Genomic DNA, 26,759 nt, shown 5'->3' with positions numbered 1-26,759 from the left:
TAACAAAATATGATGTAGCAAATCATTCCGTGGTACTCCTGGGCGCCTGTAATTTCTGCAGCGTGGAGGAGACAGTGTTTTATATCTTTTCAGAGCATATGAGTTACTACTCCTCCTACATTATCTGAGGGCCATTCCTCAATTTTTTTGTTGTACTTTAGTCTCATGCTCCTGGTGTCTGGGGCAGAGGGGAGCAAGCAAGCTGGAGAACCTTCTCATGGGACTGCTCCTGCAGTTTGCTGAAGTGACCACCAACAGGTCAAAGCAACTGTTCTGCCCAACTGCCTGCCTCTCTTCTGCAGAAAGGACTGCAGCTGGGTGTCTCTAGAAAAGTGACATAGTGTACACACCAGTATCTTCAGTCCTTTTTCAATCAGTGGGCACCAGGAAGTCATCACCTAAGTAATGCCACTTTAATCTGATTAGCTCAGCTTTTATGTTTTCTGGGAATTTTATTTTGTTACAGTACATCAGTGCTTCTGCCTTTAGAAGGAGCACTTAGTTTCTCTTTATTGGCAAGCTTCCGGATGGATCAAAAGAAGTAACTTGAGTGCTTTAAAAAAACATTTTTAACACTGAACCAAAGAAGTAGATTTCATGATAGATGACCAAAAAGGTAGGTTCTAAAGAAAGCGTTAAAGGAGTAGAGAAAGGTATATTGGCTTGGCAGAAGAACTCCAAAGCTGAGGGCCATGACAGCTGGATGGAAGCAAGGCTTCCAACGGTAGGATGATTAAAACTGATGATGCTCCAAAAGCCAGAACTGGAAAGTAAAGATCTTGAAGGAGAGGTAACAATGAAAGAGACATTGACGTCATAGAATGATTTGTAAATAAGGAATAGGAATTTCATTATTTCCATCAGTGAGATTGCCTCTTTCCACCTGGGGCCATCACCTGTCTTCTACTGAGACCTCCATCCATGCCCTTGCTGCCTACCTGTAAGCTTCACTATAAAACACACTTCTGATTGCTTTTGTATCATCCACCTTATATAAACTTAAACTCATCCAACAATCTGCTGCTTGAGTTTTAACATGCCCCAAACTTCAGTCACTCAACATCCCTGAGCTTCCTGACTGACACTTACTCCCAATCTGACAACACCTCATTTGATGTTAAAACCAATCCCCATCGCTCACTTAATTATAATATCCAGTGTGAAAATTTAATCATGTTAGATGACCTAATTCATTATTGTTACATGTTGTCCTCTACATTCCAGCTTCTGTCTGGGTTTGTCAGTACCAATTAATTATCTCTCCCATATCCAGATGTCTGGTTTAATGAATTCTCTCAGACTGAGGGCCCTTGTTAGGTGAATGAACCTATATTCTATGCTTTCCTTTGGTCTTCATTAAAGTCAACTCAGATAAGCATCAACGTCTAGATACAAGGGATGAAAGCATAGAATATAGGTTCGTTCACCAACTAGGGCCCTCAGTCTGAGAGAATTCATTAAATCAGACATCTGGGCATAGGAGAGATAATTGGTACTGAAAAACCCAGACAGAAGCTGGGATGTTGAAGACAACATGTAACAATAATGAATTAGGTCATCTAACATGATTAAATTTTCACACTGGATATTATAATTAAGTGAGCGATGATGATTGGTTTTAACATCAAATGAGGTGTTGTCAGACTGGGTGTAAGTGTCAGTCAGGAAGCTTAGGGGTATTGAGTAAATGAAATATGGGGCATGTTAAAGCTCAGGCTGCAGATTGTTGGACGAGCTTAAATTTATGTAAGGTGGATGGATACAAAGGCAGTCAGAAGTGTGTTTTATAGTGAAGCTTACAGGTGGCAAAGGCATGGATGGAGGTCTCATCAGAAGACAAGTGATGGCACCTTGGTGGAAGGAGGCAGTCTCACTGATGGATTTGTGGCAGGAAGTTTATCTCTGATCAAACATAGCACCAAGGTTGCAAATGATCTATCCACTATTAAGACAGTTGCCTGAAATGAAAACAGCAGTCACGGAACATAGTTTGTGGGAGGGCCTAAGACAACATTTCGATCTTCCCAATATTTAGTTCAAGGATTTCTACTGATTCAATACTGGATATCAGATAACCAGCGTAACAAATCAGAGGCATTGGAAGAGGGCGTACTGGAGTTGGGTCCTCCACCTCGACGCAGATCAGAGGCCAACGGGGATGCCAAGTGCTGAAGCGGTCTAGTTAAAAACCCTATCTCTGTTCTCTGAGACTTCATTCTATTTGTGTTAAATATTAATTCCTCTGGCCCTCAATCTTCACCTTCATCCCCATGCTTGACGCATGCTAACACATGTCTGTTGATCAAACCCCAATGCTCCTCGAGTCTCGATGCCATCCAATTGCTAACTCATGCCAATCCATGTCTCCCTTTCAGAAACCTTTGGCATTATATTCTCCATGCCAACTCCCATGGCAAACCTCAGGAGCCATGCTGAGAAGAAATAAAGTTCTAAATATCTATTACAGATTTCACTTTTTACATATGACTTCAGGTACTTAATCCCTTTCAAAAACAAACATTTATGTTCACAACCCTCAAAGATAGGTAATGCTTTAACAGCCTCTTGGAGTTATTAATCAACCTGTGAACTTATAAACCCCCCACTGATCTTATACACCCTTACGCATACTCTTAAAAAGTCAAACATTGCCTGATAAGGCTCTTGCTGCAGGGAAAATGGGGTCCGTTTGAACTCATCAAATGGCCCTACTGAGTTTGATCCATCTCCTCTCTCTCCTCCTCTCTCTGTCTCTCTTCCCCCCCACCCCCGCCACATGAGAACTGCGTCCTGTACTGGCAAAAATGAGCAGGCAGAAATGGGGTGGGACTTGAGAATTTAGGTTCCCAATGCCGTTTTGGAAGAGCTGTGGCATAGGCCAAGATGTCCAAGAACTCTTTGTACCTGTTGTAAGGGGTACGGGCACACAGACCAAAACAGGGTGTTTCAAAATGAAGGTTTGTGGTGAAGAAGCACGACTATTGAATAATAAACAGTTCTAGCAATAAAGAGCAGGACCTGTTAATGCTTTATGTCATCTGGTGATGTACGTTCAAACTCAATTTCCACCATAGATGTTCAAATTTGTGTCACTTGAAGATCGAGGATATACTAGGAGACCAACCAGGCTGACAGAAAAATTGTTTAATGCTTAAACTGTAAACATGTTAAATATCTATTTGCACACAGGTCCATTCAAAACAATTGAGCACTTCACTTGGGCTGCAAATTCTTGGGAATTCTCCTGCTTCATTCCTTTCATAAGAAAGAAACTAGACAGCATGGTAGGCTGAGAGTATTCACTTCAGCTCTCAATTTCCATCCCTGACAATTCTCTCTTATAGAATCAGATTGAGGAATACCTGACAACTCTATTTAGGAGCTAACTCAGTAGAGTTGATTTTCACTGTATTTAGGCAAAGCTTTTGTTTTGCCGTCTGGAAGTGTTCAAATAACAAATTACAGGGTGCATATTATAGTAAAGCTCTCAGATTACGTTATGATAAAGGTAGTGCAATAGCTAAAATGTTTAACATGAGAACTGAGTGGACAAGACGGTAAAGAAAGCATCTGGAAAGTTTTCCTTTATTGGGTGAGGTATTGAATACAAAAGCAGGAATGTAATAATGGAACTGCATAAAACACTGGTTAGGCCACAGCTAAGAGTTTTGTGTACAGTTCTGGTCACCATATAAGAAGGACATAACTGCTCTGGAGAAAGTGCAGATGAGATTTACAAGAATGGTTGCCAGGGTTTGAAAATCATAGCTAGGAAGAGAGATTGGATAGGCTAGGGTTGTTTTCCTTTTGAACGGAGGAGGCTAAGCAGTGACTTAATTGAAGTGTACAAAATCATGAGGCATCTAGACAGGATAGGCAGGAAAAACTTGTTTTCCCTAGCTGAGAGGTTAATAATCAGGGTGCATAGATTTAAGTGACTGTAGAAATAGTGGGGTCATAAGGAAAAACATTTTCACCCAGAGAGCGGTGGGCATCTGGAATTCAACAAGTTGGCGGTTGAAGCTAAAAGGCTCAACTCATATAAAAGGTGCCTGGATCTATTTTTGAAGTGTTATAACCTGCAAGTCTATGGACCAGGTGCTGGAAAATGGGATTATAGGAGAGGCTAGTTTCTTTCTTCTTGTCTGTTCTAGCCAAAAAGAGATGAGTTGAATGGCCTGTTTCTGCACTATAACTTTTCTATGGTTCTATGGAGTGCAAGTTACTCAGCTATGGTTATTAATGATTAGAACGCCATTCCCAGTATTTTTGTTCTAACTGCTGCAAGTGGAAATTGGACCTTATTTAGCAGTTAACAGTCAAGGTGCAACTCCAAAACATTGATCTACCTTTCTGTATAGATGCTGACTGATGTAATTTGTACTTCCAGTATGTACTCATGTTCTTTTAATTAAGACATATACAGAACAAATTAGAATTATGCTCTGAAAATTAATACCAATTCGCTTAATCTTAAACAAGTCATTAGAATTCACTAATGCCATTCCACAAAGATTGGAAGCAACTTTGGACTAACGGAAATTCAAAATTCTGTAATACAGTAAAAAGGGTAAATGAAAGATTATAACATCATTCTGAGGGAATGGCGAGGAACACAGCTTTCCCTAATAGACTTGAACACTTCTTTGTCCGTTGGGATAATCAAAGCAATGCTTTAACTAGGTTTCTAGCAATCACATATTCTCTGGGTTATTTTTTAAGTAAAATCCCAAGAATTTTGAGCCTTACTTTCACAGAAGAAACCTACAATCAACAAATATCTAGTAAACACTTGAAGATTCTATAAGGTAATGTCAAGATATGAAACAGTACAAGACCTTTAGCCGTAATTTAATGCTTTTGTCTGACAGGAGGTGAATGCATCTCTCCATCACAGCTTTGGCAACTTGGATATGAGCAGGCAGCTCCTTTTCCACATTTGGGTGGTAGGAGCTGATGTCAGGCTCCAGTTGATCAGGGATTTCACCTTCTAAAAAAAACACACGCATACATGTTTAGTGTCACTGATAACATTTTAAAACATGACGGCTATTGAAACAGTGATCGGATCAAGCTGCTGGGTCTTTCACATTCACAGATAAATCAGACCGAAAAGACAAATGTCACTGCTTGGACATCAGGCAAACCAGCAACCCTAGTTACTTGGAAATATACTACAGCACAGATGAGCAGTGAATTATCTTGTTTGTACAAGTGACCACCAACATCATAGGAAACTCCCAACCTAAGATCAAGCTTTTATACCAATGCAATACTGGCATGAGTTTATACTTAAGCTCTACTCTGGAGAAAAACTTACCCAGAGTTAAACTGAAACTTATGTGTGCAAACTAAGACTCATGTTTAAAAGCCTACAAGAGCAACCTTGAAAATCATATCTTATTTGAGGTTTCAGTATGCACAACTATCCTGTGGAACTTGCGATTAGGTTTGCACAAATTCTACAGGTAAGAATGTTCAAAAATTACAACCATCCAGAAGGTAATGACCTGCTGTAAGTAAATAAAACCATCCACATAACAGCACTGGGTAGTTATATTTAAAACTCAAGCTCTTCAGACACTACAGTCATCTGAGGAGAAAATCAAAAACAGCAATAAGGTCAAATGTATAAATGATAAAATAACACAAATGGGCTCAGTCCATTGAGACATTAGGATTGTGACATTCCTCATGACTCCAGAAGCATCAAAGCTGCCTGACCTTCATTTTTCTAGAATTTGTTTCTTTTTATTATGAGGTTAGATGTTCAGCGCAGGGTCAAGTAGCATACCAAGGTTTTAAACAGATTAGTTCATCCTCAGATACAAATTAGAGAAGGAAAGAGTTTACAGCTAAGGAATAGAGTTCAGGATGGAATCTGAAGACAATAACTTCAGTCTTTCCAATATTTAACTGAAGGAAATTTCTGCAAAAAAATGAAGCGATTGCTTTGCTAGTCGGTTTTCCAACTGCAATACATTCCGCTTTGCTACTTATCTAACCCTCTTGTTCAGGGCAGCAGTCAGAAACATCCATTGTTATTGAAGTATTAAATTATATAAAATCGAATATTCAAAACAAGCAGCATACATTGAGAAGCTATAAGAGAACTTATTCACAATAATTAATCCCTGCATTATTCTAAATTGAAAAGATTTTGCATTCCTTCTCAATAGTACATAGATTTCTGGTAAAATAATTGACTGAAACTACCATATTAGAAAGATGGCTGATCAGGTGTAAAACATTAAAGCACAAAGTAAGTTAATTAGGGGACTGTGCAGGTCTGATATGCAGGATCCTCTCAGTATCACAGCCAAAAAAACACAGTTCAAGAATTAAGACATAAGGAGGGCTTAAATAAATATAAAAGGCAAAACGGATGAAAAAAGGCAAAACGGATGAAAAAAGGCAAAACGGATGAAAAAAGGCAAAACGGATGAAAAAAGGCAAAACGGATGAAAAAAGGCAAAACGGATGAAAAAAGGCAAAACGGATGAAAAAAGGCAAAACGGATGAAAAAAGGCAGACTGCAATGAGGCACGATGAAGCAAGAGGTTGTAGAAATGCAATGAACACATGAGAAGGGATTAAGAGGATTCACTTCAAGTCATTGCATGCAACAGCTAATAGATGGGTTAATCAAAGAAAAAGCTTGTATATTTGAAGACAGCTGAATTTTGAAGTGCTTTTCAAATAAGTACCAAAATGGAAAAAGTATAAAAGCATCCAGTTTATTGACACAATAACATAAAGCTAAAGCTTGCAGCATAAACTTTAGAGTATCAGTCAGTTACATAGCTTTGACTGGATGACAGACTCCTGTTTGATAGTAGGTTGACATTCACGCTATGTCCATTGAGGATTTTACTAAAAATAAAATTACATGCCTTCATTATGCAGAAGAGAGGCATTCTTGCCCAGCAATTACCTGTTATATCCAGATCAATATTGTCAATGTCCCCCTCAGCCAGACGTTTCTGTTTCTGATATTTCTGGAAAAAGCATTGTATTTCTTCTGCTGTGATATCAGATCTGCAGACTTTATCTTTAGACTTTTCCTTTTTCAGAATAGGATCCTTGGGTGGAAACCAGCGAGCTGTTTTGTGATCAAAAATTTATACCTCATTTTGTTAAAGAACTTCTCATTAACATGCTAAAGAGTTTCTTCCCCTCCTCTTTCGGCTTTCCCTATGGGATCGCCACAACATTGATTGATTATGCCTTCATATTTTGGATTTGGTGGGTTGTTTTATAACCAAACGCCCTTCCTGCTGCAAACCCTCCCATTTATCCAGGCTGGGGATTGGCACTGATATAAGCTGGCTTGCCTACACCAGTGGCAGGGTTTGATTGAAGGGCTTTTGATGATCAAAATTTACAAAAGTTAACTGAGTAACATTTTCAGGAGCTATATTGTTAACTTGGACCACAGTTTCTGCATAGATTCACTGGAGAAAACAAAGGAACATCTATCTACCTGGAGGATGCATCTCTATTAAATTTCAACCGTGTTAAAATAGAGTGACCATATGTAATAGCACAAAACTTTCTACTTATAAAACTCTCCATCATGTGGAATTTAAAAAAAAATCTATTTAATATTGCTCTGGAATTAAGACCTCACACTATGTTATATATACACTAGCATGACTAATTCATAAAATCTTTTAAACAGGGCTTTACAATGGCCAAAGCCACTGCTGATTATCTCTCATATATTAGGAACTTCTTGGCATTCAGAGCTGCTACAATCTCATTATCCCTGAAGATACACTAACAACCTTATGCTTGCAGAGACCAAATTCCAAAGGGATTTCACAATGGAATTTACATTTCTAAGGCAGGCTCTAGCCAACATTAATGGCCCATCTGTGAGGACAAAAGATCCTAAAAACTTATTGTAAACTTATCAATGGATGAAACATTAACCATCTCAAGGCCCTAGACCAAGAAAATACATCTTTTGTCCAAACCAAGGGTGTCACATGCACATACCCCCTTCCCCTCCCCAACTATCTTCACCTGCCTTCTCCTTAAGCTGCTGGAACCTGTAATATTGCCTTGTATAACTAAAACAGGCAGCCTGCCATTTTCTATCAATAAAACAATAGCAGAACCAGATAAGTATCCAGTCACTTGGCCCTCGCTTTCACTGCTTCTACTGGAACGTCTGAACTTTTGTACCAGTGTTTACTATAAGATTAATTCATGTCTACCTTTGCTACTGGAAAAGAGGATTACCCCAACAGCTTCAGCCTGTGAATATGAAGAATTACAATATTAGATTTAGACTTGTGTGAAACAACAATAAAGATTGGCAGCCATTCTACAAACAGTAAGATCCCACAAGTATCAATTAAATCTATGGTCAATTTTTTGTAGGGGACAGTTAAGGGATAATTGTTATCCAGGACACAGGTTAAACTTCCCAGCTATTCTTTGAATAATGAAGTGAGATCTTTTATATCCTCCTGAGGGAGTAAACGAGCATTCTGTCTCATGTCTTCTCTAAAGAGTACTGTTCTGACATGTCTGCCTAGATTGTGTGTTCAAATCTCCACAGTGAATCTTGAACCCACAACACACTTGCCAGGATTTTACGACCTCTTTTAGGTGTAAAATCCTCCCTGAGGCCAACGGAGAATTCCGTTCCATGCACCTTGGAATCAGGATGTGTGTGTGCTGGTAAAATTCCGGCCACCATCTCAAGAGATGAAAGTGTTACTTTGAACCAAATGTCTATGTCCCAACATGACTTTAGTGCCCTTTTGATCATGGTGATGCCCAAAATTTTGCACAGTGTACTAGCAGTGTGCAATAACCAACATTTGACCTCCATAAATATGATCTAGTTCAACGCCTGTTGCCTGTATCCTAAATCCCAGTAAACCCGGTCAACCCATCACCCTGATCTACACAGTTTGATCTTAAAATTTTTATGCTTGTTTTTAAATCCCTCAATGGCCCTTCCCAACTCTCTGTAATCTCCTCCAGCCATACAACCCTCCAAAATCTCTGGTTTCCCCAATTTTGGCTTCTTTTGCAATTGATTTATATTACGCCACACATCACCACACTCGCACAGCCCAAGCCCAAAGCTCTGGAAGTCCGTTTCTAATCCACTCGCACTCTCCTTTTAAGGTGTTCCTTAAAATCTACCTTACGTCCTAATATCTCATATCGCTTGGTATCAAATTTTGTGTTAATAATCACTCCTGAGAAGCACTTTGGGATGAATACTCCTTCAAGGTGGAAGTTGTTGTTGTTCAAACTTATACTCCCTGCCTCTAATTATACAACCCAAAATGCTGATGTTTTATATATATATTTACACTCCTCAACTTGCAAGGCTACACAAAAGAAATTCAGGCAATTAGAGGTAGATAGCGCCATTAGTTAGTGATTGCTGCTATTAGAATAGCTTTTCTTCTACAATCATTAGGTTAAATTGGCAACAAAGAAAATGCTGGAACTAAGGTTTATAAAGGGAAAAGAGCAGGTTCTGATAATTGTAGGTCCATAGTCTTCATCAGAACTGAAGACCAAAACAAAAACAAATCTATGATGTGCAGCACTACAGTTGCAAAACTTGGCTTAATGATGTTCTGTGCGAAACTGAAAGCATTATAGTCTTTAGGAAGAAGTCTCACAACATCAGGTTAAAGTCCAACAATTTATTTGGTATCACGAGCTTTCCGAGTGCTGCTCCTTCATCAGGTGAGTGAAGGAGCAGTGCTCAGAAAGCTTGTGATACCAAATAAACCTGCTGGACTTTAACTTGGTGCTGTAAGACTTCTTACTGTGCCCACCCCAGATCAAGACCGGCATTTCCACATCATAGCCTTTAGTGAGAGTCATATATCAATGAGGGGTTTAAATGAGCAGATACAGTACTGAAAACCTAGTTTATCACAGCTTGAGACTAATTCTGCGAACAAAGGCCCAATAAACCCAGTAGACACAACATTTATAAAATGTTTTTAAATTTTGAAAATTTATAGTTTGCTCAAGTGCCATTTGTCTGCTATGGGATGGATATGGAGTAGTTACTCTCTCTGGTGGCAAAAACAGATTTTGCCATTTATACAAAATTTCATAGGTCATATTGTTTTAAAGATGATACTTTCTGTAAGCCTTAAAGGTTTTTTTCCTTAACCTGCCCTGGAAATTGCTTTCTTACTTCAAATTATCCTAAATTTCAAACAAAAATACCATGCTAACTGCAAAAGGGAAAACCCGCACAGAAAGTTTGATCTCAGCTATTGTTGAAAAGTGCTCACATTCTAATAAGTTCCATATTATTTTAACACATGACACATACCTAAAGCTGACATCAGCGAATGGAGGACAGCGAAAATTAGCTGGGCCTTTTCATTGTAGTAATGATCAAGAGATAGCAGCACATCCTGGACCATATCATCAACTAAAGGCAGGAGACTGGCATCGGAATAGCTAAACATGACACTAATAACACGGGGTGTGAGAGGGTGTTGAGTAAGTCTTCTCAGGTTGAGGGAAATTGTGTTCACTAGATAGTCAGAATTCTGATTTATCAATTCCTGAAGTGAATCATAACCACAGGCTTGACAAAGATCCACTAAAGTCCTTGTGGCCATTTGACTAACCAGCAGAGTCTCAGCTCCAACCTTTTCTATCACTGGGTAAAGAGATATCATTAAAAGTAAACGAGCTTCTTTATTTAGTACATGAGCAAAATAGCCAATTCCTTCAAGCTGGATGCAAATTTGCCAGATATTACTATTCATTGTGTGAACTGTTAGACTTTGCCTTGAGTACAGGTAATTACTGTGGGATTCTCTAGTAAAATCCTGAAATTTTGGTTGGTTAGGGTTGAGGCCAGTCTCATGTTCTAACTCAATACTTGTTACCAAATGCCAGTTAGCCGTGCTTGTGTACTCCTCGATAATGGAAGTCACGGTTCCCCTGAGATCACCTATGTCAATTGGAGTTTCTCTTTCATGCAGAACTTCCACATCTAACCCTGCAGCTCCGAGCAATAGTTCATTAATCACTATTGCAGCCTGTTTCCTGTACACTACTGACTCTTGGTAGAGGTCCATGAAATGATCCACAAGCAGATAGAGATTGCCATAGTAACCCAGAACCCTGCAAATCTGCTGGAGTAATGCAAATATACATTCTTCTGTAAAATACTTGAAATATTTTTTCTGCGTCGTGGGCTTGCACCTTGTTCTTAGGTGATCCCAGCCAGGTAAAGAGTATGTTGGGTTCTGCAGATCCTCAGCTTCAGAATTCTGACGCCGTTCTTCTACAATTCTCACATCTGTGACATCCAGCTCTAGGATTTGCATCAGTGCTTTTGAAAGACGCTGAAGGTGAACAGTTGAATTTAGAACAACATTGACTTTGTGCCCTAATAATTTTAAGTAGCCAAGTAACAAACCCAAGGATTTCAATTTACCCTGGTCATCCAGTGTTCTCATAAGTCTTGGAAGAGCGGTTGTGAGTGCGTGCAAGTTTTCAGAAAGTATATCTGTGAAATCTTTGTTCTTGCACATCACATACTGCTCAGAGACGCTTGTCAAAACTTGACTACATCTAGTTTGCACCTCTGGTCTCTCATCACCCACCAGACCCACTAGAACTTCTAGCAAATGACTGATGGACTGTTTCAATGATTTGTTACAGTAAGACAGCAAATGGAAAACTAATTCAATCAATTCCAACCTTACTTTCCAATGTGGATTACCAGCAACACAGCTGCAGATTTTCTGTAACAACACATCCAGCTTGCTTGCAGTGTTTCTCACCCATTCTGGTTTTCTGCAGATTACAAGCTCAGCAAGCTTTCTCTCTTCTACAAACGGTATTTTCTTGTTGTGGTGATTTTCAGACACTTGATCATTGGCCATGACTAAGCCCACCACCTTATACCAAACCTTAATGGCATAAATTGTAACTAAATGACCCTGATTAATATCTCCAGAGATAATTCGTGTCATTCCTAAAGTGATCCCAGGCAAAAATGAAGCAAATGAATCTCCAACTTGACGGAGGCCATTGTTGTCAAAGGAACAGTGCAATTCTGGGCAATCACACTGTAAAATCAAGACCAGCAAACACTTCAGGGCAAGAACTCGGAGCTGTCTTGACTTTTCATGTTCAGCCATGTCTAATAGCAGTGAAATAACAAACCCTTGGGTGGGAAGCATGTCTGACTGGTACAGGTTTAGCAGAATGTCACCATATGCTGAATGGAGCAGGGCAATGAATCCTTGGACAACAGCCATTTTAAGCTCCTCTGAGATAATGGCCAGCTTTCCATGGTTGCCTGGGGAGGACAGGCAAAGGGAAAGTTCAGAGAAGAGGTCATAAAGTTGTTGCGTATTCCGCACGCATGTTCGAGAAATAATAAAATTAATGCATTCCACCACACTCTGAACAAATCTTTCTTGTTTTAGACCTGGTGTCCGCAATGAAAATCTGAGTGGAAACAAGACATATTCCTGCAATTCCTGTAAGGCAGCATCTCCAACCATCTGTAGCTGAGACTGAAGGCATTGTATATTGTTGACAGTCTGTTCCTTTGTTATCTGAACACAAATTGGACGCAGGGCACCAAAAGCCTCTTTTGGGGTATCAAAGATGGCCATAGTTTTGTCTTCCTCACTCCTACTGTTTCACATGTTGTTTTACCATCCTGTAAAAGGGAAACAGAATATGAAATATTCAGCAAATTGAATATAAAAACCAAATAAGTAGCAACATTGCTTTGCTGAAGTAACAAGTTATTACGAGAGGCATATCATGTTGCTCATGGAGCAATCTGTACACAACTGCAACGACTGAAGCTCTCACACTTGCCTGAAATCAGTTAAATTCACAGCCACAATATTACAGGATTAGCAATCATTTGAAGTCTGAGAATGTGTGTGGTAGATATTATAATCCAATTAATTTATTGAACCAAGTCCTCATTGTCAGAATTTAAATAATCACAAATCCTTTGCCACCATCATTGTGAATTTGCTAAAGAACTCAGCCCCAACAGCAACACAGGTGATACTTTTGACTTCAGCATCTCACTTATAAAGGAAAATTAGTTAGAGCCCTACACTTCCTAATGGAATATGCTTGTGAGTAGGGTGAACATCAAGTGTACATAGGTTTAAATTCATTTGTTGATGCCACCAGTATTTGAATAGCTTCAAAATACTCTCTTTAAACTCACGCAAGTAATCAACAATTGTGCAAGGTACAGGACAGCAGCTGACACAAACAGAGCCATAGCTCAGATTATTCATGAAGGCCTGTCTTCTCAACCTCACCTAAGATGTGGTGATCCTTGGGTTAGAATCACCACCAGTCAGCTCTCCCTCTCAAAGGGGAGAGCAGCCCCATGGTCATCTTGATTATGGTGACTTTACTCACCTGGAGCAGAAGAACAGAAAGAAAAGCTTGCAAGAAACTTTGGATTTAGTCTGCAAGGCATTTTTAGAAAAATGTTCATACTGATTATAAAAGGCTAATAACGAGTAATGAATGAATGATATGGCTGTGTAAAAATTGTAAAATAATAGCTCACAAGATAACATCCACATGGAACCCAAAACTAAAGGCTATTAAATTTAGTAACTAATCCTATGAGGGCTAAGCAGAAACTTATTTTAAAATTATTAAAGGCTAGACCAGGTTTGATTAAGATGCGGTGTGAGGGCAGGATCTAGCCTGTATGGCATTTTTAAGTGGCCTATGTCGTCCAAGTGTAAGGAACAGTTCAACTTCAAACTTCTTGGAGAGAATTTTTAAAAATGCTCAATCACATTTGATTTCTCCATGCACTGGCTGCTGACAAACAGCTGTGATTGGACTAGTGAAGCATCATCAGTGGCCAGGTAAGTTTTTCATCTCTGTTTATGGCTGGGGAGCTTAAGGCAGAAAAGTTAAATGTGAGCAGGTGGGTCAGAGCTGCCGGGGCCTGGGGCTGGAGGTAAACTGGCCAGGAGACTGCGACCCAGGATGGGAGAGTGGCTAGGATCAGGAACAGGAGGCTGAACTTGGGTGGCCCAAACAGCTCTGGCCCAAATGAATGGCCCTCAGCGTGGACAGCTGCAGAGTAAGCAAATTTGCTATCACCAGAGTGAGAAAACCTGAGTGTGTAAAGATGTTTAAACGAGAGTCTGTGGGTGCTCGGAGATTGATGGATGGAAGGAGTTGGTGATGCTGTTAGCTGCTCAGAACTGACAGCTACCCAGGCTTCACTTTTCTTCCTCAAGGAGGAGTGCGGTCATGGCTGGCCCAGGGTGAGGTGTGTGCGGAGGTAAGTGCGGCACTGATGGAGTGGGTGGGGGTGAGTGTAAGACACTGAATGATGGTGTGGGGGTGAACATGAGTTTGCCTGATGTCCAATCCTCAATTTTCTCACTGACTTTCACCACGACACATCAACCCACACATACTCATCCACATATACTGACCCTCTGACACCCTGTTGGTTTTTGTTACTTACTGTTCTTTAATGGAACAATTTATTGCGATGACAGTGCCGTTATGGAATGCGATAAGTAGTTGAAGAGGAAAGAATTTCAGGGAAATAGAAAAAAAAGGAAAAAATTAGGAGTGTGTCTAATAGATTGTTCTGTGAAGCAAATGGCAAAGGAGAGTTACAAAGAACAACCCAGCACGGGAAACAGGCCCTTCGGCCCAACGAGCCCGTGCCGCCGCATCACCCTACACCTATTCTACCCTGCATGTCTACAAATGGAACCCCTAACTTAGCCAGATTCAGGGGAGAATAGTGTCAATTTGGTAAAACCAATCAGCCTAAGAGCACATCTTTGGGGTGTGGGAGGAAACCGGAGCGCCCGGAGGAAACCCACGCAACCACAGGGAGAATGCGCAAACTCCCACAGACACAGGCCCAAATCCATGTATCTGCACAGCTAGCAGTGCTAGTCACCGAGCTGTTGCGGCGCCCGTCTACCGGTCCAGGATCAAGCACACACACCGACACGAAGTACTAGGCCACTCCCGGAACTTCCAAGAGCAGCCCACGCACGACCCACCGTGTGCATGCCCCTCGTTTGACACGAGGTGGACCTCCACCTGCGGAATAAAAAGAGAAAAACGTTAATCTTACAAGCCTGCTTTTCCGGTGTCTCCCGAGGTTCTAACCTTATTTAATAGCCCCTACCATAACCCTCCATCCTCGTTTCACTCATGTGTCTATCTAACTGAACCTTAAATGAGTCCAACGTTCCTGCCTCCACCACCCTACTCGGTAGTGCGTTCCATACCCCCACAACTCTCTGCGTAAAGAACCTTCCTCTCACTTCCAAATTATACCTCTCCCCCCTCACCCTTAAATCATGACCTCTCGTGTTTGTACCCAGTCTAGGGAGCAGTCTCTCACTATTAACTCTATCTATTCCCTTCAGTATCTTATATACCTCTATCATGTCCCCCCCTCAATCTCCGTCTTTCCAAGGAGAAAAGTCCCAGTTTCTCCAACCTTTCCTCGTAACCCAGCCCCTCCATGCCAGGCAACATCCTGGTAAACCTCCTCTGCACCCTTTCCAGAGACTCCACGTCCTTCCGGTAGTAAGGTGACCAGAACTGGACGCAGTACTCCAAATGCGGTCTGACCAACGTTCTGTACAACTGAAGCATTAGACGGCAGCTTTTATACTCTATACCCCTTCCTATAAAGGCTAACATTCCATACGCCTTCCTAACAACCTTCTCCACTTGTGACGCAACCTTCATGGATTTGTGAACCTGCACTCCCAGGTCCCTCTGTATGTCTATACTCCTAATCTGTCTACCTTTTATCACATAGCTCCTCTCTGCATTATTCCTTCCAAAATGCATCACCTCGCATTTGTCAGAATTAAATTCCATCTGCCACCTATCTGCCCAATGCACCAACCTATCTATATCCTGTTGTATCACCTGACAATCCAGTTCAGTACCCGCCAACCCTGCCATCTTGGTGTCATCAGCAAACTTGCTGATCACACCACCTACACTCTCTTCCAAGTCATTTATGTATACTACAAAGAGGAGAGGTCCCAGTACTGAGCCCTGTGGCACACCACTGGTCACTGGCCTCCAGCCCGACAAGGTCCCCTCCACAACTACCCTCTGTCTCCTATTACCCAGCCAGTTCTCAGTCCACCTAGCTACCTGGCCTCGTACCCCATGCGCCTTAACCTTTTCTACCAGCCTACCATGAGGGACTTTGTCAAACGCCTTACTGAAATCCATATAGATGACATCAACGGCTCTCCCATCGTCAACCATTTTTGTCACCTTCTCAAAGAATTCCACCAGATTCGTAAGGCAAGACCTCCCTCTAACAAAGCCATGTTGCGTATCCCTAATCAGATCGCAACACTCCAAATGCTCATACATCCTACCCCTAAGTATTTTTTCCATTAATTTCCCTACCACCGATGTCAAACTCACCGGTCTATAATTTCCAGGGTTATCCCTACTACCTTTTTTGAACAGCGGTACCACATTTGCTACCCTCCAGTCCTCTGGGACCTCACCTGTGTCCAAAGAAGAGACAAAGATTTGCATCAGAGGCCCAGCAATTTCATCTTTCACCTCCCTAAGCAGCCTGGGATAAACACCATCAGGCCCCAGAGCTTTATCCGTCCTTACGCTACCTAAAAGCCCTAGCACTTCCTCCCTCGTAATAGATATCTCCTGCAACTGATCCTCAGCTCCCTCCAAGAGACCGCACGATTCCGAACCCCTCTCCTTTGTGAATACCGACGCAAAGTATTCATTCAGGAGCTCCCCCATTCCCTCCGACTCAATACATAACTCTCCACTCTTGTCCCTAAGAGGACCAATTTTCCCTCTAACTACTCTCTTGCCTCTAATATAGGAATAAAATGCCTTTGGATTTTCCTTAATCCTACCAGCCAAAGCCATTTCATGCCCTCTCTTCGCCCTTCTAATTCCCCTTTTTAGCTCCCTCCTACTCTCTCTATATTCCTCCAGCGCACTCTCCGTACCCAGTCGTTTCGACCTAACATACGCCTCCCTCTTCTTCCTGACCAATACCCCCTGTAATCCACAGCTCTCTAATCCTACCTTTCCCATCCTTCCGCTTAACCGGAACATACCTCCCCTGCAACCATTTCATTTTGCCCTTAAAAGCTTCCCACTTGCCAACCGTGGACTTTCCAGCTAACAGTCCCTCCCAATCAGTGTCCTGCAGCTCCCTCCTAATCCTGCTATAGCTCGCCTTTCCCCAGTTCAGCACACTCCCGTTTGGCCGGCACTCGTCCCTTTCCATTTTTATCCTAAAGTAGACGAACTTGTGGTCACTGTTAGCCACATGTTCGCCTACCTCTACCTCACCCACCTGCCCCAGCTCATTACCCAACACTAAATCAAGTATAGCCCCTCCCCTAGTCGGGCTAGTTACATACTGCTCCAGCGACCCTTCCAAAACACATTTCACAAACTCCTCTCCCTCCGTACCCCCAGCTCTAGGCCCCCTCCAATTCACTCCTGGAAGATTGAAGTCACCCACTACAACCACTCTATTCTTCCTGCACCTGTCCAAAATGCCCCTGCAAATGCCTTCCTCCACCGACCTCGGGCTGTTGGGTGGCCTATAGTACACCCCTAGCAATGTGATCTCTCCCTTTTTATTCCTCAACTCCACCCACAGTGACTCAATCCCTGTCTCTTCCATATCGTCCTCCCTCTGCACTACTGTGATGTTTTCCTTTACTAACAGTGCCACCCCTCCACCTCTCTTCAACCCTCCTCTGTCACACCTAAAACACTTGTACCCAGGAACATTCAGCTGCCAGTCCTGCCCTTCCCGTAACCACATCTCCGTTACAGCCACCACATCTAACTGCCTCACAAACATCAAGGCCCTAAGCTCATCCGTTTTCCCTGCCACACTCCTAGCATTGAAACAGACACAGTTCAACCCACAAGTGTCCCTCGGAACCTCCTTCTCCCTGACAATTTTCCTTTCACCCGACTCTCTCCCAGCCACCTCCCCACCCCCCCTCCCTATTAGTTTAAACCATTCCTGAACACCCCAGCTAACCTCCCCGCTAAGACACTAGTTCCCCTCCCGTTCAAATTCTCCCCACCCCTCCTGTACAGTTGCCCTTCTCTCCTAAACACCTCCCAGTGATCCACAAAAGTAAAGCCCTCTACCCTACACCAATCCCTCAACCATGCATTCAACTGCATGATCTCATCATTCTTTGCCCTGCTAGTACTGGGCAGCAATCCAGAGAGTGCCACCCTGGAGGTCCTGCTCTTTAGTTTGGACCCCAACTCCCTAAATTGCCTATGGACCTCTACCCTACTCCTCCTTCCTATGTCCCCCTCCCCTACTATGTACTATGTACTATGACCTCTGCCTGGGTCCCCTCCCCTTTCAAAATACCCTCTACCCTTCCCGTTACATCCTTTACCCCTGCTCCAGGGAGGCAGACCACCATCCTGGAGTCGCGCCTCTGTCCACAGAACCTCTTATCAATATCTCGGATCCTCCCATCCCCTACCACTATCACCTTGCCAGCCCCCTTCTGTCCCTCTAAGTCAGTCTCCCCTTCCTGCCTATCTTTCTGCGCCCCTGTCGACGAACCTTGGGAGGCCTCCAGGGAGGCCGGGGGACCCTGACTACTCTTCTTCTTCCTCTTTCTCCTCCTAACCGTCATCCACCCTTCCTGCTCTTCAGCCCTTGGGACCTCTTCCTGCTCGTGGTTCCTAGCCATCAACTCCTCGTTTTCCCTGATTAGAAACGCATCCTCCAAACGCCCCTCGAGTTGCCTGACCCGGGCCCTCAAGCGCTGCAGTTCTAAACAATTACTGCAGATGTGGACCTTGGGGACACGTGACACCACCAAGAACTCCCACATGTGGCACCTGACACAACTTATATTCCTCCCTATATTCCCTGCCATGTCCCAACCTCCTGTATGTGGCAAAAGGTAGAAATCTGTCACTCACCTTCTCTAAGCCAGAGTTGGGTTGAATGTCCTCCTTAAACATAAGATCCTAAGATGCAGGAGTAGAAGCAGCCCATCGCATCTGCTCCACCATTCAATAAGATCGTGGCTAATTTGATATGATAATCCTCAACTTCACTTTCCAGCCTTATCCCAATAATCCTCAGTAATGACTCATTAGAGACTTGTCTATCTCAGCTTTAAATATACTTAATGATTTAACTTCTACAGCCCTCTGCGGTAAAGAATTTCAGAAATTCATCACCCTCAGAGTGAAGAAATTCCTCCTCATCTCCGTCTTAAATGAGTGATCCGTTAATCTGAGATTATACCCTTTGGTCCCAGACTTTCCCACAAGGGGAAACTGCCAAGTCCCCCTGTGAATCCTGTATATTGCCTCTCATTCTTCTAAATCAAATGTGTACAGGCCCAACCTTTTCAGCCTTTTCTCAAAGAAAATCCCCCCATAACCAGGGCGGACCTTGTGAACTTTCTGCGGACTGCCTCCAATGCCAGTATAGTTTTCTGTGGGCAAAACTGCAGTATTCCAGATGTTATCTAACTAATGCCTTGTATAGTTTTAGCAAGATTTTCCTATTTTTATATTCCATTTACTTTCCCTGTTACTTGCTGAACTTGCATGCTAGCTTTTTGTGATTTATGCACAAGGACTCCAAAATCCCTTTATGCTCTATTTAAATAATATTCGGTTCTTTTATTCTTCCTACCAAGTGCATAACTTCACATTTTTCTACATTATATTCCATCAGCCAAGTTTTTGCCCATTCACTTAAACTGCCTAAATCCCTCTGTGGACTCTTAGTGCCATCCTCACTACTTGCTTTCCCACCTATTTTTGTGTCATCAGCAAACTTACCAAAAGTACATTCACTTCATTTGTTCAAGTCATTAAATGTATATAACTGTGGCTTCGGCACTGATCCCTGTGGTACTCCACAAGTTTCAGGTCACCATCCTGCAAATGCTCCTCATCCCATCTCTGTTCTCTAGTAGTTATCCATGCTAAATACTGCTCCAACACCATGGGCTCTTATTAAGTAACCCTTTTATCAAATGCTTTTTGGAAATCCAAGTATATTATGTCTTTTGTTCCTGTTTATGTATAACTGTTCGTTACCACCTAAAAAGTGTAATAAATTTGTATGGCATGATTGTCCTTCATGAAGCCATGGTGGCTGATTGATTATTTCCTTCTCTGCAGTATGAGTCTATGATTGTGACATTAGGCATTTTCAATTGATGAATGCAAGTTTCTTTAAAAAAAATCCAAGGTTCAGAAACTTGTTCCACAAAAATCTGAAACCATATCCTAACACAATAAATTTGAATGGGAAATGTTGACATGCCAATTTACAATAGAAAATGTAACAAAAGTATGATGGAAAATTAGAATCATACAATCTTACAGAGCAGGAGGCCATTCAGCCCATCGAGTCTGCACTGACCACAATCCCACCTAGGCCCTATTCCCATAACCCCATGCATTTACTCTAGCTAGTCCCCCTGACACTAAGGGGCAATTTAGCATGGCCAATCCACCTTAAATTATGACAACAGAAAGTAGAATATCAAAATGTATAATGGAAAACGTTGACAGAGACTGCCCATTGAAAACTGTCTATTTGTAGACAGTAACATAAAAACAGGATTTGTCCATTAAGCCTGTTCTATTATGCAATCAGATTATGATTATGTATCTCAACTCTAATGAATAAATGCACCAAAGTATCACTTCTTAAACTGAAAGAAATGAGAGTTGACAGCTCCAATGATGGTCTTAAAAACTAATCTTCTGAGAGTTCAAAGCTGCAAATCTGTGACCTATCATGAGGCAGATTTTTTCAGCCCATTTAATGTTGAGGGGCTGGATAAATGGAGCCGATTGTTGCTCAAGTTTGGAAGGATGAAATATACAGAATATTCAAGGGAGTTGGTGACTTAAGAGCTTGTTTTCCTCAGCTAGGGAAAACATAGGGATATGGTCTGATAAGAAACCATCATTTAAGATTGAGATGAAGATAAATTTTTTCAACAAGAGGGTTGTGAATCTTTGGAATTCTCAACCCCAGAACTTGTGGATGCTGCATAATTGAGTAGTTTTAAGCCTGAGATTAATAGACTTTTGTCACTCAAGTATTCAAGGGATATGGGGAGAAAGCAGAGTTGAGGCAGATCAGCCATGATTTCACAAAATAGTGGAGCAAGCTTGACAGGCTCTTATTGCTATTTTGTATTTTCTTAACAACATCTCCTTCCTAAAAGCACTTCAATCTTAATTTTGAAAGGGCAGAGTATCAAGATAAGTGGTGAATCACTTACAACTGGGAGGAAGAAATAATTTTTTTAAAAATTTGAGGATCTTCGGAATTATTTATCCCAGACAACAGCGGACGCTCAGTGTTAAATGTGATCAAGTTAGAGATTGAAATATTTTGGGGAATTAAGAGATGCAAGGAAAGTGCAAGAATATGGAGTTGAGTTAGATCAGTTATGATTGTACTGAATAGTAAAGCAGGATTGAAGAGCTGACTGACCTATTCCTGAGCCTATTTGTCTGTTATATTCTTGGACCTGATAAGCCCCCTTGACATGCCAGTCACAATTACTGCAGGGCAAGCTAAATTATTAAAATTAACAGCTCCAGGCCTGGCCTGGTCACTCTACGGAGCAGGTTCTATAGGCCAAATGGCATATTCAACCCCCTTGTTTCTATATTTCACCTTGATTCAAAAAAAATTCTGAATGCCACAAAAGTTCAAAACAAAACAAAATTTTTTGGAAATATTCAGAATCAGTATTGAAATAGTTAACATTCAGTTTAAGGTCATCAACCATAAAAAATAAAGTCTTATTTATCCTTTCTCCAGCAATTTATCCTTCCTCCTGTCAGAACTATTGAGGATTTCCAGCATTAACCATTTTTACTTTAGATCTATGAACAGAGCAAATGTGACCTGGTCAGTCAGGCCAGGCCACCTCACACATATATCTAGTGTAGTGCAGACCCCACATTCACCAATTTCTTGCCATATGTATACAATGTGCAGACCCCTCACTCACCAATCTCCTATTCTATTTATCCAGTGTACAAACCTCCTTAGTCTTCAATCTCCTATCCTATTTATCCAATATACAACAATAATCAATGTCAACAAAATGATGAAGATTGTCATTGACTTCAGGAAGTGCAGTGGAGAACATGCCCCTGTCTACATCAACAGGGACGAAATAGAAATGGTCAACAGCTTCAAGATTTTGAGGTCCAGATCACCAACAACCTGTCCTAGTACACCCCCCCATGCCAACACTACAACACTATAGTTAAGAAAGTCCACCAATGTCTCTACCTTCTCAGGAGACTAAGGAAATTTGGCACATTAGTTGTGACGTGCATCAATTTTTACAGATGCACCATAGGAAGCATTCTATCTGGTTGTATCACTGCTTAATATGGCTTCTGCTCTGCCCAAGACCACAAGCAACTACAAAATGTTGTGAATGTAGCCCAATCCATCACACAAACCAGTCTCCCATCCACTGACTCTGTCTACACTTCCCACTCAGCAAAGTAGCCAGCATAATTAAGGAACACAAGCACCCTGGACATTCTCTCTTCCACCTTTTTTAAATCCAATTCAATCAAATCAAGTCCAATCCAGAGTCTCAACAAGTTGAGGGATTCCCGATCCAAGCTGACAAGACAGGGCTCTCACCTCCTGTCTTGATCTACATGATCCAAGCTGATTACAGTAGGCATCACACCTCCTCCAAGGCTTGATCTCATCTGCATCTTAGCCAAAAGGCCGAGATGCCTCTTTTAAAAACTGCTTCAAACAAATCTAAAATGTAACCTAAAATATAAAAGCCTGCGATCACGTACCAACCGACTCAAGAACAGCTTCTTCCCTGCTGCCATCAGACTTTTAAATGGACTTACCCTGCACTAAGTTTATCTTTCTCTACACCCTAGCTATGACTGTAACACGACATTCCGCACCCTTTCCTTCTCTATGAATAGTATGTTTTGTCTATATAGTGCGCAAGAAACAAATATTTTTCACTGCAATACTCATACATATAACAATAATAAATCGAATCAAAATGTGCAGGACCTCCCCCCCTCCTCACTAATCTCCTTTCCTCTTTATTCACTCACCTCGCCTTCGTGCGGCTCCAGTAACTGTCGACGTTGCGCATGCTCCAGTCCCGTGCCCTGCCGGTTTCTGCGCCTGCGCGTTCTCTCAGAGTGATTTGAATTAATCGGCCTTGCAGCCATTCTCCCGCACGTTGGCGTCACACTCTCAGTCACATTGGCAGCGCTCTCGCCCCCACCCCCGCCCCGCGGTTTCGAGTCGTTGCGGTGGCTCGCTCTCAGTCACGTGGTCGCCCTCTGACCTCCCGCCGCGCGGGGACTGGGGGGAGGGGGTGAAAGGTCAGGCCGCCATTTTGCGGAGGTCCTCCTTGAGAGGATTGACGGCGAGCAGTGCGGAGAGAGAGAGAGAGATAGAGTCAGGGTTAGAGAGTGTGAGTTAGAAAACGCAGAGAGAGCGAGTCAGTGTTAGAGAGGCTGAGTGAGTGAGAGAGACACACACACACTGTGTGTATGTGAGTGATAGAAAGAGAGATGTCCTCCTTCTCCGAGTCCGCGCTCGAGAAGAAGCTCTCCGAGCTGAGTAACTCGCAGCAGAGTGTGCAAACACTTTCCCTGTGGCTCATCCATCATCGCAAACATGCAGGCATCATTGTGCACGTTTGGCATCGGGAGCTGAAGAGAGGTGAGCGGCTCCCCGAGCCGTCACTGAGTTGGCCGGGGATGGGATGGGAGGGGAAGCGAAGGGGCAGCGCCGCGTTTGCTATCGTTATCTGTGTTGAATTGCTTCCACTCGCAGTCGCGTTACTGCTCATCAGGTCAAGGGTGACGCTGCTGCCTCACAGCTCCAGGGACCCGGGTTCGATTCCCTGTCTTGGGTCACTCTCTGTATTGAGTTTGCACGTTCTCCCTGTGTCTGCGCGGGTTCCCTCCCGGTGCTCCGGTTTCCTCCCAAGATCCAAAGGTGTGCGGTTTAGGTGCATTGGCTATGCTAAATTGCCCCTTAGTGTCCTGGGATGTGTGTGTTAGAGGAGTAAAAATATGGGATTACAGGGATAGGGTATAAATGGGGTGGTTGTTGTTGATGCAGACTCGATGGGCCGAATGGCCTCCTTCTGCACTGTAGGATTTCTGTGAAATGCTTGCATTTATATCATGCCTTTTGAAATCAGGACAACTCAGAACAGTTCGTAATCAATGAAGGACTTCTTGAGAAGTGTTGTCACTATGGAAACAAACCACTCGAGTTTTCCACAAACCAATGAGTGAACAGGTGGGGCTTTGGTTTAAAATCTCATCCCAAAGGTGACAGCTTTTGACATTGTAACTGCACTTTGGTAATACACAGGAGTGTAAGCCTAGATTAAATGCTGTAGTTAGAGCAACTGGTTTAAACCAAGTGAAGGTAAATGCTCAGAAATCTCTTTATTTAAAGTTCAGATATGTTTATTAGTTTAAGGTTCTGATACATTTACTAATTTATTACAAGATTGAGACTGTGGCAGTATTTTTTGCATTCAAGCTGGAATTAATGAATTTAAAGTTTGGAGGATTAGTGTTAGATCCAGGAGGTGCTGTTTCTTTCATTGTCCACTTTTTGTTATTCCGATGAGAGTTCTTGCTGTTTTAGCATTAAACTTATTTTGTATGAAATAGGATATAAGAATTTTATGTGATATTGCGCCAATGGGTGGGATTGTTGTCGATGCAGGTTCAAAAGGCCAAATGGATTCTATGCAAACTCATAGAAAATAGCAAGAAGCTATATGGCTTGTTATGCCTGTTTTGCTAGTCAGTAAGGTCATGACTGATCATCAGCCTCAGCTTTCCTGCCTGATTCCCACATTCAAGAACAACACAGTTATTAACACTGCTGCCTCACAGTGCTAGGGACTTAGATTTGATTCCAGTTTTGGTTGACTGTATGGAGTTTACATGTTCTCCTGCATGGGTTTCCTCCCACAGTCCAAAGATGTGCAGGTTAGAGGGATTGGCCATGTTAAATTGTCCCTTAGTGTCCAAAGATGTGTATGTTAGGAGGATTGGTGGTGTAAATATGTGGGGTTGTGGGTTTAGAGAGAGGGAGCATCCGCAACTGTCTGGGATAAAGAATTCCAAAGATTTTGAGTGGAACAATTTCGCAGCTCAGTTGAAATGACCATCACCTTATCTTGAAACTATGGCCCCAACTGTGGGCTCTGCAGTCATGCGAAACAGTTTTTTTGCATCCATCATGTAAAGTTCTCCCAGAATTGTATATTTTTAATGAGATTCCCTCTCCTTCTAAACTGCAGGGAATAAAGGCCCAATATACTTTATTGCTCTCATTCCAGGAATCAATCTAGTGAACCATCTTTGTATCTATCAGTTAGTTCTAAGGCATAATTTTAAAACTAATGGAAATAACTAATATGTTAATGATTAATTGAGCTAAATCTTTGCATTGTGAATTGAATAGCATTATTCCTTGGTTTAAGTACATTAGTGTGTAAACATGTCTAATGAGAATTAAATGTTATCCAGAAGTGGAAGCTATTATTATCAATAACTAATGTTATTTAAATTGTGATGCTGTCAATGTAATGTGTCAAAGCATATTTCCAATTTGCTAGAGTTTAAATTATTGATCTTTTTGACAGTTGTGCCTCTGTTCTGCCTTTTTCTGATTAGTGTACAGTGTGCTGTTTCTGCTTCTCTTTGATAGTGGTCATGATTTTCTGTTGGATCTCCTATTCTAATGACAAATTTGTTTAGTGAATGAAACACAAACCTCTTTCTCCAGATTGCTACATCTCTGATCTTACCTGTATAAAATAATCAATTTTGCCAGGGCTTTCTTAAAATAAACTCTGGGCATGTTGTAAATAGGAAATTAAAGAGCAATCCACACCAATAAGTTTGTTTATTTGATGGGCTCTGTGTACTTTCGTTGATAGCAGAAAGATCCATATTTATTTCTTTGCCTCGTTGTTGAAGTAGACTGTGTTTTGACAAGAAAGAAGAGGATGGCATGAAAGTTAAACTTTGTGCAGAACTTTTAAAACGTATGAACTGCTGTACCTGTTATACAACATGTCCACTTGTAATACATTTCCACATTTTGTTTTAATTGGCGATGAATGAATTTGTCTGTTCCTCGAGATTTTTCCATCTATTCTGAAAAAGAATTGAAAAGGTTTTTTATAAATGTGTTGGGGATGGGGAGATGCAAACAGTGTTTTGGGGAGAATAAAAGTTGCATTGGAAAGAACATGTATGAGTACTGAGTCTGTCTGCAATAAAGGGGCAAATTCAATCAGTGTTTGGGAAACAAATAGCCTTTCAATGTTTGATATATTGGGATTTATTCTCCGTTCATGGATTGTTGCAATGTGCTTTTCTATACTAAAATTAATTTCTATACTAAAATAAAGTTAAATTCATGCACAACAGTTAATTCCAAATTGTTCAAAAAGTAGTGACACATCCTTCTAAAAGAAAATTTGATGGTGGACTCAGTACTAAATTAAAGTTAGCAAGAGACTGATAGCATGTGAAGAAGATTGTCCGTTGGGCTTGGTTATTTTAAGTATTTGACTTTAAAATTCTAGTTTATGTTGTAGAGATCAGAAATCACAGAAAATAAAATTGTGTGTGGAACGAAGTGAGGCAGGTTAACACAG

General features: G+C 41.7%; 2 protein-coding genes across 5 annotated transcripts in view; one reads left to right on the top strand and one right to left on the bottom strand.

Annotated features, from left to right (window-relative positions):
* tti1 (TELO2 interacting protein 1) overlaps positions 1-23,268 on the bottom strand; it is a 32,172-nt gene extending 8,904 nt beyond the window's left edge. The window contains exons 1-4 of one of the 3 annotated variants that reach the window (XM_080205032.1): positions 23,164-23,268; positions 10,328-12,688; positions 6,935-7,102; positions 4,839-4,990 (exon numbers count right to left, since the gene is read on the bottom strand). In XM_080205032.1, the coding sequence (XP_080061158.1) occupies positions 4,839-4,990; positions 6,935-7,102; positions 10,328-12,641 (2,634 nt within the window). In that variant the 5' untranslated portion in view covers positions 12,642-12,688; positions 23,164-23,268. Of the gene's footprint in view, positions 1-4,838; positions 4,991-6,934; positions 7,103-10,327; positions 12,689-13,316; positions 13,416-18,987; positions 19,162-23,163 lie in introns of those variants that run through there. The other 2 variants (XM_080205034.1, XM_080205033.1) reach the window with 2 other exon arrangements.
* Positions 23,269-23,385: 117 nt separating this feature from the next.
* The window catches only part of rprd1b (regulation of nuclear pre-mRNA domain containing 1B), a 41,913-nt gene continuing 38,539 nt past the window's right edge, over positions 23,386-26,759 (top strand). The window contains exon 1 of one of the 2 annotated variants that reach the window (XM_080205035.1): positions 23,386-23,782. In XM_080205035.1, the coding sequence (XP_080061161.1) occupies positions 23,632-23,782 (151 nt within the window). In that variant the 5' untranslated portion in view covers positions 23,386-23,631. The remainder of the gene's footprint in view (positions 23,783-26,759) is intronic. The other variant, XM_080205036.1, reaches the window with a different exon arrangement.

The sequence above is a fragment of the Carcharhinus amblyrhynchos genome, chromosome 16 (assembly GCF_965287045.1).
Source record: "Carcharhinus amblyrhynchos chromosome 16, sCarAmb.v2.hapA, whole genome shotgun sequence".
Classification (NCBI taxonomy): domain Eukaryota; kingdom Metazoa; phylum Chordata; class Chondrichthyes; order Carcharhiniformes; family Carcharhinidae; genus Carcharhinus; species Carcharhinus amblyrhynchos.
Note: the sequence above shows the minus strand (reverse complement) of the source record. Positions and strands in the feature narration are given on the sequence as shown.